Source organism: Vidua macroura, chromosome 4 (assembly GCF_024509145.1).
Source record: "Vidua macroura isolate BioBank_ID:100142 chromosome 4, ASM2450914v1, whole genome shotgun sequence".
NCBI classification, from domain to species: domain Eukaryota; kingdom Metazoa; phylum Chordata; class Aves; order Passeriformes; family Viduidae; genus Vidua; species Vidua macroura.
The window spans coordinates 48831003-48845832 of record NC_071574.1 but is presented as its reverse complement, the minus strand read 5'-3'; the positions used below and the strand labels follow the sequence as shown (position 1 = coordinate 48845832).

The following is a 14830-nucleotide window of genomic DNA, read 5'->3' as shown; positions in this document are numbered from 1 at the left end:
TCTGGTTTTGGAGACTTCCATGGGGCATCCCCAACCTCTCTAAGCAGCCTATTGCAGTACCTCACCACCCTCTGAGTAAAGAATTTCATCCTAACATCCAATCTAAATCTGTCCTCTTTCAGTTTAAAACCATTGCCCCTTATCCTGTCACTATTTGTCCATGCAAGAAACTGTTCTTCCTCTTTTTATTAATCCCCTTTTAAGCACTGGAACATTGCAAATGTGGAAATTACACCATTGCAAAAGTGGAAATTATACCAATGATCTTCATCAAGTGCTCATAAAGTGGCTCCTGCCCTGTTTCCTAAGGCAGCAATAGGATGGCACTGGCTCTGTGCTAAACAGAGGTATTAAGAGGTTTGTTCCTAGAGAGGAGCAAACTGAAATGCTTCAGGACATAAAGGCTGCAGAATTGTCACAAAAGCACATAAAAACGACCTCAGAGAGACAAAGTCAAGTGTGTAATTAAAGCCAACACCCAAAACTAACGAACACAGAGGGGGTCACCAACAGAGACACTGCAATGTAATTTAACAGGTCAGAAGTTCGGTGTACCCATCAGGAATATTGTTTCCACATGGACAAGAGCAATGACCCAAAACGTGTGCACACACACACGCGCGCACAGAGGCCTCTTCCAGGGTTCCAAGAAGATGTGATTGCTTCACCCAAAGGGCTGAAGGATCACTCAAGTATGTGCAGTAGAGAACAGGGATTTGCTCAGGAGAGTTGGGCAAGGGAAGCTCTGTGGGTGCACAGGGTCACCTTCCCCTCACAGGGGTCCTCCTCTAAGGGACGTGACAGCACATGCGCTTGAGGTGGGAGTGGTAGCCAAACATGGCAATGGTCCAGAAACACAACTTCTAACATCTGCACAACTTCCAAGTTTTTGCAAGTTTCTAACTTCTGCCTTTGTTACAGGGTACTGCTTCTGACAGCAAGGGCACCAGCCATGGCTGCCTGCACTCTTCTGGCCCTGCTGCCCAGTTATCGACCACTAATCCCTGGCAGTCTGTAGGACACGTCAGCTTTGATGTATCACTTCCCTTAATGTGTTTTTTGGAATGCTGTGGCAATAACACACTCACATTTATCTTCATTGTTGCTGCTGGGAAATGTGAAGGTTGTCTCTAACAGGATTTTCCCATTTAGTTAAATAATTATGTTAGATTTTTAAAACACTCTGGGTTATCAGAAGGCAGCAAAAAATCTCTAGCTCAACAAATGCTACATGGTGAAAATATTTTAGTAAATTATATTTCAAAACCCTCTTGCAAGTTGCTGTAGAAATTCCAAACACAGGGAATCAAATTCATTTCTCAGCAGAGATGACTCTGTTGTTAAGCCACAAATGTATGTACTCAGTGCAACTGATTGCATGGAATAAGTAGCAGCTTCTGATGGGAGCAGAACTGGATGCTCATTGACAGTCTGAATGGTGACCATGTGATCTCACTGTGACTTTACTATGTGCTGAGAAGGCTGTAATTCCAAACCAAATACTTTGATGCAAAACATACTTCTCAGTCACATCAGAACATATAGCTCTTAGTTATAAAATAATTTTGGTCCAGCAGCCGCAGATGTAAATCAGTTCTATTGATTGCAGAGGAGCAATGCTGCCTTACGCTGAGACTCTGGTCCTGTAAACTTTTAAATAAAATTCGATCAGCAATCTCACTACAGCAACTAAACTTTGCTATTAACTTTATTTATTGGCTGACAGATTTTTTTTTCCCACTCATTCAAACCTCGGGCAGTGATGAGCTGTACCTGTGTCTACAGCTTAATTTACTGCAACTATGAAGGTCTTAGAGTCTTCTAATACTGCCTGTAGGACAAACCACAAATAAGCCCATTATTAAGATAGCATGCTTTGTCATCAGCAACAGACCCAAAACAGGAAACAGATAAGCAGGATAAAATTTCTCTTGTGTATTATCATTAATAACAGAAAGATATCAGAGTTCTTAGTTTCACACCTCTTTCCAAAGATTTCAGATTCAGCATTTACTAGCCAGATAACTCTGCTCCTCATTACTTCCTGAGTGGAACCCTGATTCCTAAATTCTGAGGACTTGTCTTCATTAATTACAGATTTATTTACCTTAGAAAAGTTCTAGGCACAGAAATATCACCCATCTGCTTAATCAGTATACTTCTGACTAAGGGAATGCAAATGTATGTTTCTCAGAATTTAAGTTCAAAAATATAATTTGTTCTAGTTTTCTGATAAGTCCTTTACAAAAAAAAGCTAAGTGTTTTGCATTCATTAAGTCAATGTTAATTTTAAAAGCTTTATGAGTAGCATTATTAATATCTTATAGATATAAACTGAGACACACAAAAATAATTTCTCTCGAATAAAACAGAAAATATTTGAGTCTTCCAGATTCAGTGCCAGTGTAGGAAAAGGACAACTTTGAATTCCAAGTCTTAAGGCTCATAGCCAACCTTTGATTCATGCTCTGAGCACAGCCCCCAGGGCTTCTAGTAGGGGTCTCCATGGAAAATAAGTTAGGAGCAGGAAAATAAGGTCACCGCTGAGGTATTGGCGCCCCCTTTTCTTTAGGTAAAGCTGGCAGGAAGCTTACAAAAGTGTCTGAACTTTTGCCAGGTTATCCCTCCAAACAGGTCATAAGGAATCCCCAGCACTCAGGAACCCAACCACCACCTTTGGAGGCTCTGCTGCTCAGAGCCCATCGACCTCAACAGCAGGACCATGTAATAAACAACCTAAAGAAAAATCATTCTCAAGGATGTTTGGTCCTTTTTGTCTTATGACATCCTTAGGAGAGTGTTAAGAAAGATCTACTGCTTATTTTCTATTTCTTAGCAGATGACTTATGCCAGACAAAAATCTCTGAGGTGTTCTTCACTCAGCAGGATGGTAATATACTGTATTGCCTGACTGCTGGTGGTGTGTGAAGAAATGTCTCATTTCTTATATCAGCATCACTTCCACAGTGCTCATCACTCTCCACAATTCTTGCTGTGAGTGTTTGAATTAACCCAGCAATAACAGAAAATGAGAAAACAAAGGTGCAGAAAATGAGAAAAAGAGGAACAGTACAGTGGAAGTTTAGGAAACACTAGTAATTTATAATGTAAGGAAAAGAACTGAGAACCAGATTTGCTGAGGAAAGTTATGAGAAGGTGGTAGCCAAAGCTCGAAACAAGGAGAAGGGATAAAGAAACCTGAAATGTTTCTCGTGGGATGGAACACATGAGAAAACAGAAGAGTAGCACCTGAGCTGACACAATCCATGAGGAACTGGCAGTGATCATGAAAACGTTCAGTTGCCAGTATGTACCTAACACTAGCTGGTCAGGTCCGAAAATTGTTACCATGTGCTGCCTGCTCACTAGCCTGTGTGGAATGACTTCTGTGTTCACAGTCCCCTTCCCAAAAGAGGAGTGAGAGCACCACAGATGTTACCCTTACCAAGAGAAGCTCTGTTGGCAGTCTCAGGGCTTGTAGACCAGGTTACTCCCTCACAAAAACCACTGTGCAGGACCTTAGGGCATGAGAGAGAATGCAGACAGGTTTACATACTACTTTGAAAAGTTCTGTCATTCTGAAAAGCAGTCATTTCTTTTGACTAGGATTTTTTAATATCCACAGGTTTCATTTATACACTTTGAGTTCCTAATACACACTTTAGAAGACCTCTTTAACTTCTACTGTGGAAATTATTAGCAAATAATAAAATTGGGTATTACTAAGAAATATTTATTTATTATGACATTTGTTTAGTAATTCTTAGAAAGTCAAAGGTTATTTTAGATATTATTAAAATTAAGTAGTTGGGAACTCCTAAAATTAACTTTTTTTGTTCTGGCTCTGCTCTGACATTTAGTAATTTCAGTCAGCAAGGCTTGTGTCACCCCAAATCATAGTACTCTCAGTTTGGTAGAAAATAATAAACTTTGGCTTTTCCATGAGAAATAAAGTCATTTGAGCTCCTTACAGGCATGTATATCTGAAATTCACCCCATTGACAATAATACTGAAAAATGTTTACCTTAAAAATACAGATGACAGATTTTGATTTGAAGTCTGTACACAAAGGCTTTGCCTAATTCCTTCATTCATCTACAGTACTGTGGAAGCTAGAGGTTTGATTCTTTTGACCTAAAAAGCCATTCAAAATATTTTGAATTCAGAGGTTTGTTGTTATGAAATACTACAGTTCTTTTCACTGTACGTACAATGGACAAGACATCAACAATCTTAAAGAAAAAGATATTAATTTAATCAAGCTGTCAAGACATGATAGTGGAGGTAGTTACCAGGGAAAAAAGAACATAAAATGCTAAAGGAAATGTAGGAACCCTTAAATTTAATCTGAAAAGAATGTGAAAGAGACTGCAGATAGCTGTGGCATGTTCCAGAACTACCAGAGACTTTAAACATCTTTGACTCCTTTCCCACGGTTTTTATGTTGACTGAATCCCTCTTTCCTCACCTTTCCACAGTCAGTTTAGAATGCATTAGAAATATTTCCTGGGACAGACTACATGAGGAAGATGACACTTACAGGCAGATCCTCTGGTAGGACAGTCCAGCCAGAGAACAGAATGTATTTGAGGAAATCAATGAGGAGTGATTTTCCCCTGGATATTTGCTTCAGCATGAGCCCCGCTCCTTGACCTGAAGCACATCTAATAGAGCATTACAACTTTTCCTAAAATGACAGAACAAAGAAGAGGGAGCCACACATCATGGCCATGAGGGATTCTGGAATGGGAAAGAGAGTGGTATTAGCCAAGCACCAGTGCTGGCCAAAGTGAAAGGGCTGTGTGGGAGAGTAGGACCACTCCTCTTGGCAGTTACAAGCAGGACATATTATCAGCTATAAAACTGGTCCCAAATAAAATGGTTGATAAAACTGGAATTTTAGTTCCAGAGCTTTATTTCTAGGGCATAACTGGTGTTGTTCCTACATTATTATCAAAGGAAGGAAAGAGAAGGGGAAAGGAAGGAGGGGAAGGGAAAAATTTAAAGCATATAAAGGATTGCTGTATATCAGAGCAGTGTGTAAAACTATTTTTGCCAGAACGACCATTGTCATCATTGTCTTAAAGAGAAAAGAATGTACAGCATATAGAAAATAAATAGCATAAAAAAGTAAGTAGCCAGGCACTATTTATTTTTTCACAGTGTAACTAATCAACTTCACAGCAGATACAGTATAAATAAATGCATTACAACTGCTACAAAATTCAGAGTTGAAACTCTCTTGATTCTTATCAATTTAAGAGACATCAGAGCACAAACATCTAATCTATTCATTTTGCACAGAACACATGTTATTCAATGGTGGGGCATAAATTTATTTTTTTTAAGACTATGGCTTTCAGAATTTTACATTTAGAAGATTACAGATTACATCGCAGTAACATCTGTATGAACCATGTACCAGGGTGCAAGCACATTTCCTTTCAATGCACAAGGACTAGTGCAACATTGATATGAAAATTCAATAGACATTAACATTCACGGTAGAGTTATGAACCATAAAACCTATCCTTCAAACCGCTGTTAGTCTTCTGGCAAAAAGTTTCTGAGATTTTTTTTCTCTAGAGGTCCTTATAATCCAACTCTTTCTCATAATGTTACTTCAGAATTTCTGTTTCCAAAGCCTTGTGCCTCCAAGCCCCTTCTGATAATGAGGGCCACAAGCATCTCCTTTCTGAGCCTTTATTAGTGTTCTTGTTACCAGTCTCAAAGTCTTGTTTGCACTTCCATAGAATCAGCTTTTAGCAGCTGACATACTATTCTTCATGAGCTATGCTACTGAAAGCAAAAGAAATACAAGTGACCATAGGATGAAATATCTTTTCTTTCACATCTCCCCACATGTCAACAAAATTAAAAAAAGAAAGAAAAAATTTTCCCCAAAGGCTACAAAATTCTAGCCTTGAACCATAATTGAACTTTCTGCACTATTCTATAGCAATCTAATTTATTTAAAACACTCAGTGATGCCTAGTTACTATTTTTGAAGTACTTGAAGCTGAATGCTCAAGGGATAATTTTTAAAAAGGGCTAAACTTCTGAAAAGCAGATTTTTTTTCTTTCATGTCTTATACTGCACATCAGAAAATAAGGCATCCGAAAACTAAGAGTATACTAAAAAATGCAAAACTCTGAGTCAATCTTTCACCATGATGCCAACAGAGTTCTGAAAATGAAGAGCAGAATCCATCTACTCTGCAAATAGGGACATAAATGAGGAAATTTGCTCCTACCTATAGATATGTATAAAAATCCACTATCCACCTAGATGGTATTTTCATATTTACCTTTAGTGATATCGTTGCCCATCTTTTCTCTCTTCTTCAGTAAAAAGGAATAAAATTAAAAATTAATCCACAAGACCCATCAAACAAAGACCCATAATTATTTTAAGCTTTTGAACCACTCCTACATTCCAAATGTATAAACCTTAAGTAGGTTTTTTTTATGACCTTTTTGGTCACATTTAGAACATAAATTTTATTGGCAAAAGGAAGCTTGCTAAAATGACAATCAGAAACTGATGTATACGTTCTCATATCTTGCTTTCCAGTCTACATATATATATATGTTGTTGCCATTGCCATTGTAATTTCTATAATGCCCATTGTAGCTGTAAATGGTATTTAGCCAAGAGCATCATCTGTTTATCACCTCTGAAATATTCTAGTTCAGCCATGCTCATTAATAATATTGTCAAATATAAAAATAATGATATCAGTTTTTCATTATAACCCAGCAGACAGACTTTTTCAAAATTGAGAAGCAAGTAAAACTCAATTTAATACCTGAAAATGCTTTAGTTTTGGTATTGCACACAAAAGATTATGGCATTTTAAGAGAGGCTGAAGAAGTCATGGCTTAATCACATTGAAAGACTGTGAGGATGCCTTGATGTTTCCAGGTAATTAAATATAATAATGAATGAATACATTCCAAGACTACTGGAAAAGCGCCAAATAATTAAGTAGAACTGTAAATATCAGCATAATAATACAAATAATAGCACTGATAATAAAAATAAAAATAATACGCCAACTGAGGATGTTTTTGGAAGGAAAACTGAAATGAAAGAATAAATTTGCTTCAGTATCATGTACTTTATATATAAACCTTAGAAGCAGCACAGAGAGTTACAACACTTATCTTATATTCCATATTTCTTAAAGTAAGTTATCCACAAGGGCATTAATAAATAACTTTAAAAGGAACACTGATGCATAATATTGCAACACTGTCCATTGGTGCCAAAACACTATCAAATTAAATGCATAGTATAAATATTCACTTAGGTAGTTAAAAATATCAGCATTTTTTTTAAGCATTGAATAAAAAACAAGGATGTACTAGTAAGGAGCAAAGTCTGAGTAACTGAAACATTATGTGAACTATAGATGCCAAGACAGAGATTTGGATTAAGGGTTCATTTGAATACTGGACCCTCAATTTGATAAATACTGAGACATATCATAAATCAACAAGTGTTATCAGACCATAAACTGCAATTGTTTATAAAACTTTCATGCAGGGAAATATAAATTATAGGAGTATTATGCTTTGATAAATTAAGTAAAAATATTTTATTTTTTAAATATAGAAATCACCATGAGATTACCAGATTCTGAAGTATAATCTATAGCAGTTTAAAATGTAATTAAAGGTATCATAACACAACTCTTCATGTTCAGACAAAGAGTCCAAGTGTTTGTAGTGGGTAACAGTGGAAATACAAAAGATACTGTGAAGACTCACAAACCATTACGATTTTTTTCAGTGTCTAAAGTGTGAACACAGATTATATATTAATACTGGACCTATGAATATGCAAATTTCCACATTTATCCTTCTTGGGAAATCTGAACTATAGGGCAAGTGCTTTCATTTCTACTTCTCTTAGGCCATCGTTGGGCAGATGGACTAACATGACTTCACTGTTTAAAGTGGTCATCACCTCTTTTCTGACTATTTCACAAGCCAAAAGACTCCTCCATACCATCTTCCTAAGGAAGAAAAACAATTCAAGGGGAAATATACATCTGTAGTAAAATGATGACTCATTCTCGTTTCCCACCCACAGTAACAGTTTTGGGTTTTGTTTTTAAGTATCAAATTGGCAAAAGTAATACATCCTCTGTGGAGGCAGTACTGGTCACTAACAATACTGCCTTTAAACTCCTTCAACCTTCTCAGGTCTAAATGACATAGGAATCCTAATGCCACCCCAGCCTGAGCCAGTCTGTCTCCTTAGCAGGATCAACTGAAAATCACTTTTCCAATGTTTGGCAGGAAGACATCTCCTACCTGCAATGCCTGGACAAGGAAACTTCAAGAGGAAACCTTTCCTTTTGACTTCAGCAATGCTCAAACCCTGATGATAAAGACATTGTATGAAGCCAGAAACACACAAAAGAATTACCTCCAACCCGAAAAATATTTTGAATCTCAGGTAGGCCTGCAGTGATGTATGGAAAAGTAGCTACTACAAAGAATTACAAAAGAGAAGCCTTATTACTGTGAGCAGAGTCTCATCCTTCTTGATCCCATCAGTGGGACTCAGGCCCTGTTGTCAGTAGAAAAATTATCCTCATTTGCACACGCCATACGCCTACCCTTCTGAACATCTTTTCTTGACTAAGAAAAGGAACTGAGAAAGAACAAGGTAGAACAGTTTACAGGTCTTCTGTCCTAGATCCCCCATGGCTCTCCTCATGCAGCTTAAGTGAGACTGATGTACCATAAGCACAATCTGCAGGCAGAGCAAGATTAGTCACAGAGAAGGGGAATAAGAATTCTACAGATTTTTTTTTCCCCATTAAAATACCATGAGGCTTTCACAGTTTTTTAAGAATCAACATATTGCTGGTGAACAGGACCTGGCTATGGTAAAACCAGCTATATCATTTGGTCTGCTTCAGTTTTAGCCAATCTCCTGTATCCAAGAGACATCTGAGATTTCTGATAAAGTCCTCTGGTTTTCTCAGTGAGGTTTACTAGTAAGTAAAATCAAAAGTTTATTTCCTGCCTTTTCACTAGCATCATAACATCCAAAAGACAACTGTGACTGATCCCTGTGACAAGGTTTAAACATCTTGCCCAGGAGTACCACCAACACTCTTCTATACCACGTGGGGAATATCTCAGTGCCTCGTAGCAGGACAGTCAATTCAGTGAAACTGCCCTTGTGCAAAGATAAACATTAAATGCAGGGATGCTTTTCCATCATCATGGAAGTCACAGCACAGATCCATCTTCTGAAGGAAGAATGTTTCAAATTACAGTCTCAGGCAGAAATGACCCTTCCTTTTAATAAGAAACCAACCTCCCTGGAGCACCCCACCTATCCTAGTTAATGTCTGGCATAATCACAATTCATCTTTCTCAATTCCTGATGGAAATAGGGGATGATAACTGAGTGCAGTCTGAGTCAGGTTTGTATTCCCAAATATTTTAGCCCTTGAGGGGATTAACAGCAGTTTAGACTGGGTACTAGGCCTTTCCCAGTGCCTACCGTACTAATTATCAGTAATTTAAAAAATGCTTTTATCTCTAATAATAAATGGAGATTAAAAAAGGCTTTTTCTCATTTAACCTGATCTCTGTTTTCTGTTTGACATCACCAGAATGTGCACTCAAGATAATTTTCTATTGCTCGTTCAGTCTGCAGTTCATGCAGGAAATACACGATATTTTCCTTTTTATTTAAAACATTAGAAATATTTAATTATATTGCAGAGAAATCAAGGGCATTATCACAAATACCAGTCAGAAACCTATGAAATAAATATAAGCCATTCAGATCCATGTAACTTGATTCTGGGATCACTGCCACCATCAGTCTTTCCCTCATACCATTGTTTCCTTTCCTCCCACCAGTTTTCAGTGCAGATTCTCAACTGAATGAAAAATGCCCATCACAACAAGTCATCCTTCAGCCTCCAGATGCAAACTCCCACCACCTGTCTTAGAGAAAAACTTGGTCATAATCTTGGGTGTTCAGTTAGATGATCCCACCCATCTGTGTGAAATATTAACTAACTAAGAGTAAAATAAAGATAATTTTTCAGGTTTTGTTTCATCTGGCAACAGAGCATTAGAACTGCTGTTGCTGACTGAAATGAAGCAGAAACAAGAGATCACTGAAAAAATGAGGACAGATCTATTCCTTTCCTCCACTTGAACCACTTTTGTAGCAAATCCATGGCATCAACCAATGCAAAAGCCTTTTCTACAGTCTGGACACTATTCTACCACTTCCTGTAAGTCAGTCTCCCCATCCAGCACATTCATGAGGCATGTGGACATCCACTGAGCTTTTTTAGGAACAGAAGCACAGTAATTCTTTCTGATTCCCGGCTTTGTATTTTTCAGCTGTGGAATTCTACATTAGTTTCTATCTTCTGTATCTATTATAATGACTAAAAAATACAGTATTATTTCATAAACATGAAAGATCACATTTAAGGTATAACTGGGAGAAACTACAATGAATTCTACAAAAATATTTATAGTAACAGAAAAATGTATTTGCTATTTGCACTAGTTCTCAGCTATCTGGAAACAGCAGACAAATTATGACTGATACAATTAAATCAAACATATCTTACTTTAGGCAGATAGATATTTAAATCCAGACTCCTCCTGTTCACTTTCGATTGTAAGGTGTTCACAAATACAAAGCACAGTTCATATATCAATTTTAAACAAATGTTCTATTACCATACCAAATAAAGAACAGAAAGTTATAAAAATACTGTTGGAGGTGATTCTCCTTCAAAGTCTTACACAATCCTATATCTCTGAATGCCAGAAAACTGCATAAGGTTAAAGTCTTTGAAACACATCAACATGTGAATACAAAATACATTACCCAGAGTTCATGCTTTGGTTTCACTGCCACTACATAAAACAGATTTATTCAGACGCAGAAGACATGCACTGAAGATCAGTGAGGTACAATCATAGACAGAACCTTACCAAAAAATAACACATTGATCTGTATTCACTACTAAAATGGACAACTGGTAAACACTAATACAGAAGTATCAAGGAAAAGTCTCTTTTTTGAAAAATACATTTCGAGAGATGCCAAAGATAGGGGCAGTATAAAACAGTTTTCCCAGAATTTTCCCCCCTCTCTGCCTTTACAGCAATTTATCCTCTTATGTCCCCCTCTTTCAATGAGAAAATCTCTTATTGAAAAGGCTCTGGTTCATATCGTTAATGTTCAATTATATGAGCTACTGAACACTCATTATTGAAATTAGTGCAAATTAAGCATGTGTTAATGGCATCGATTCATGATAGCATCACTCTTTATGACAGTACATAAGAACTCCCTTTTCTGAATTCTGGTTTAATAACAGTACTAATTAGGAATAGGCTTAAGAGTGTGCATATGCAGTAATGGTCAGCATAATATGACTCCCAAAAAATGTGATCCCAGCTAAGAGTAAACGAACTTTTTATCTAGGTAAGTTTGAAAAATGATTGCAGCATCTAACTCCAATTAATTATACTGTCTGTTTTTTGCCATTTTTAAAAGCATCACTTAGATTTCTTGAAATCAAGTGTTTACATGCAAATTAAAAAAAAATACATTGGACTAAAATAACACATTTATTACATGCCGTGATACAGTTCACTGCATTTTCATTCCTATTTGCACTCACAGTACTATGAGAAACTAAAATTATTTCATCAGAAACAAATGAAGTACACAGAAGAGTTTGTCAACAGACAGAAGCAAGTGTATCCATAAGCCAAACAGCCATAACACTCAATAGGTTTAATACTCCATTACATTGTTCCATAGAAATTAGAGATGAAAGACTTCTTATCCATCCCTTGCCAATTCTAAATGTTTTCTGTTCTCCAATTCAGTCACTGGAGGCTGATTGGCAACTGACAACCACATGAATAGAAAAAGCTAACTGGATGAGCCAGAGGAGAGCAGGCTGTGAAATTTGTATTTTCTCTAGTGAACTGCCAAGTTCTTTTACGTTTCCTTTGTTTAAAGGTGAATTAATGAAACTCAGGAACTCACTAAATCTGGGCCTTACATTGTACAGCAAGCTCACTGCTTTTCAAGCACGTATCCAACGTACTGCTGAAGCCACCTTCATCCCTCCTACAGAGGAACGTGTTCAGCATGCTGTCAGAAAGCATCAACCTACATTCTGGAATAAAAAGTGACATGTTTCTTTTGGACTGAACACTTTATGAAATTGAGACTCTAAAAAACCAATAAATCATAGCAGATCAGTGTTAATGGTACCACACTTCTACACTCAGTCCAACAGTCAGAAGAGCTGGTACTCAGAAAGGTCATACCACAAATAATGCCAGTCATCCTCATCATCTGAGTTTTAGCTAATAAAATTTAGCTATATTTCATCAGCTAAATACTGAAATAAAGTTTTCATTAAAATTGGATCTTCTATCACACTTCCTTCCACTACAACTGCACATAATCTCACATTCTCTATCAAACTTTAGGGCTGAACACTGGAATAACATTTCCTCTGAAATGTGAATTGTATATCGTATCTTACTATGCCTGGTACCAACTAGACTATAAATACAGTAATCCTTTCTGAGAAATACAGAGGAGGGAGCATATTCAACAGAAATATCGGGGTGAAAGGGGGGAGCCCTTAATGTAACATTTTCTATTCTTGGCTATTAATCATGTCTTTATCTTTAGTACTGAATATCCTTACCTACAGCCAAATACTAATCCCATTAATCCTCTTTAAAGATCTGTACGGTCTTCTGTGTAATGCTGACTTTTACTTAATGCATATCTTAATTTTACAGTGATTTTTGCAAGCTCACTTGAGACCAGTTTCTTTTTCAGAAAGGAGAAAAGACTGGACTTTTCCATAATGAAGACAATGGATTTAGAAATAGGAATTAGATATCAAATGCTGCCAGGCAGCAATAGTCAACACTAAGAGGTCAGTTCAGAAAGACTACTACTGAAGAATTTCTACCAAAGCTCTCACCACAGAAGGGATGGAGAACTGCTCCTATGGTTTTGGGGGGATGTATCCCATCTTGGAGAAGGTTCAGCAATGCATAAGGATTATTTTAACTCCCCCTGCATAACATATCTTTTCCATTAGAAACAAACATCAAGAAGGTAATTACCCAGCAATCCATACCACACATTCAATACCTTAATCCACTTGGCTCTGGCTCAGTGAGCAGCATCTGCAGTAACAAACCAGATCTACAAAACTATGCTGTGTGCAAAGGGGAGGAGACCACACACTGCACTCGTAGAACTGGGGATTTAACACAGTGACTGTGAGTACAATGAATACAGTACTGTTACAGGCCTTCCAAATTCTGCTGATACAAATTCTTCCAAATGTAGGGTTATGACTTTTTCTCCAACACTGAGCATGTGAAGATCATTATGCTTAATGGCCAAAATCTGGGCCAACACCAGTCTGCTTTCCATTCAAAGAGCAGGCAATGGCAGCTGGATAAGAATTTGTGGAAGTTGTAGACCTCTTGGACAACTTTGGGGAACTCACGACAGTGAAGTAACAGGAAATGGAGCACAGATATAAATGTAATCTAAGCTTGAAAGCCAAAAGTCTCTATCCGTGGTCAGGATAAGACAAGCTCAGAATTATCCTTGGGTGTTTTGATATATCCATTCCTTGCTGCTCTTATATCTGCATTTTGTATAAATCTGAATTGATTAATTATCATCTAATTACACTTTTTAACATACTGGAGAGAACAAATGGCTGATTGAAAAGAGAAATGTTACATTTCAACTTTTCAAAATTAGGGATTAATAAAATCATCACCTTATGGATGAAATGGATGAGAGTAACTAATCCCATTCAATTAAGGCTTTCTTTGTAAAGGTGTAAGAGATGCTACAAAAATCCTTCTGCATTGTCATTTAGGATTAAAATTGAGAGCTTATGTAGGATAGTTCAGTTAAATAGCATAGCCTGTGATTCTGCATTTTCTTAGAGCTGGAAAAAAATGTATGTATGTGTGTTCAAGAAAGATAAATCTTAGGGATATTTATTGTAAGATGTTCTCTTCAAAAATACCAGTATCAGTTCTAGAGTTGATCACAAGAGGGAGACTACATCATCATATTTCCTCTCATTGTTTCAAATTTTTAAAGCATACAAACAATTTGAGTCATTTTGGACCAGCTCTAATATTTGCTCAGTTAAAAGTATGAATGACTATTCAATTAGTATTTTTTTTCTGAGTTTGTCAAACCTCTGAAATTTACAGATAAAGATAGCCAATCCAGTAAACAAGATTGAACAATGCAAAGGCAGTTGGAAAGAAGATTCGAGAATAGGAGTCAATTTTTGCTATACGGATGTGTATTCTTCCTTCTCGCCAAGATCCTGTGCGGCAGTCTTCAAAGCAACAAAAGAAACTAGCACAGTCTTTTCCTTCTAGGCACTCATATCCGTAATCATCATCACGTTCAGGGAGATGATTAATGTTATTAATTGGAATTAGTGTTGATCCAGGTCGAACAGCAATTGCAGGTGGTTTCTTAAAAAAAAAAAAAAAAAAAAAGGGAAATATAGTTTTGTGTGTTTTAATCCTCATATTAAATAATTCCATAGGCCCTGGCAATATAATCACCTTCAGCACAATATATATCTTATATTAAAGAAAACAGTTTGGGGATCTTAGAAAATTATGAACCACATGTAATTAGCCCATGCAGGCAAAAGATCATGAACTACTTTCACCTGCCACAGTGAAAATTGGGTTGTGCTGGGATTTGGGAATAGCAGATAATTAGTTACACAG

At 36.9% G+C, this 14830-nt stretch overlaps 1 protein-coding gene across 1 annotated transcript in view; it reads right to left on the bottom strand.

The window, feature by feature from the left end:
• Window positions 1–14287: 14287 nt before the first annotated feature.
• Window positions 14288–14830, bottom strand: part of GABRG1 (gamma-aminobutyric acid type A receptor subunit gamma1) — a 51647-nt gene continuing 51104 nt past the window's right edge. Inside the window, exon 9 of the mRNA XM_053975776.1 lies at window positions 14288–14566. Coding sequence (XP_053831751.1) covers window positions 14288–14566 — 279 coding nt within the window. The remainder of the gene's footprint in view (window positions 14567–14830) is intronic.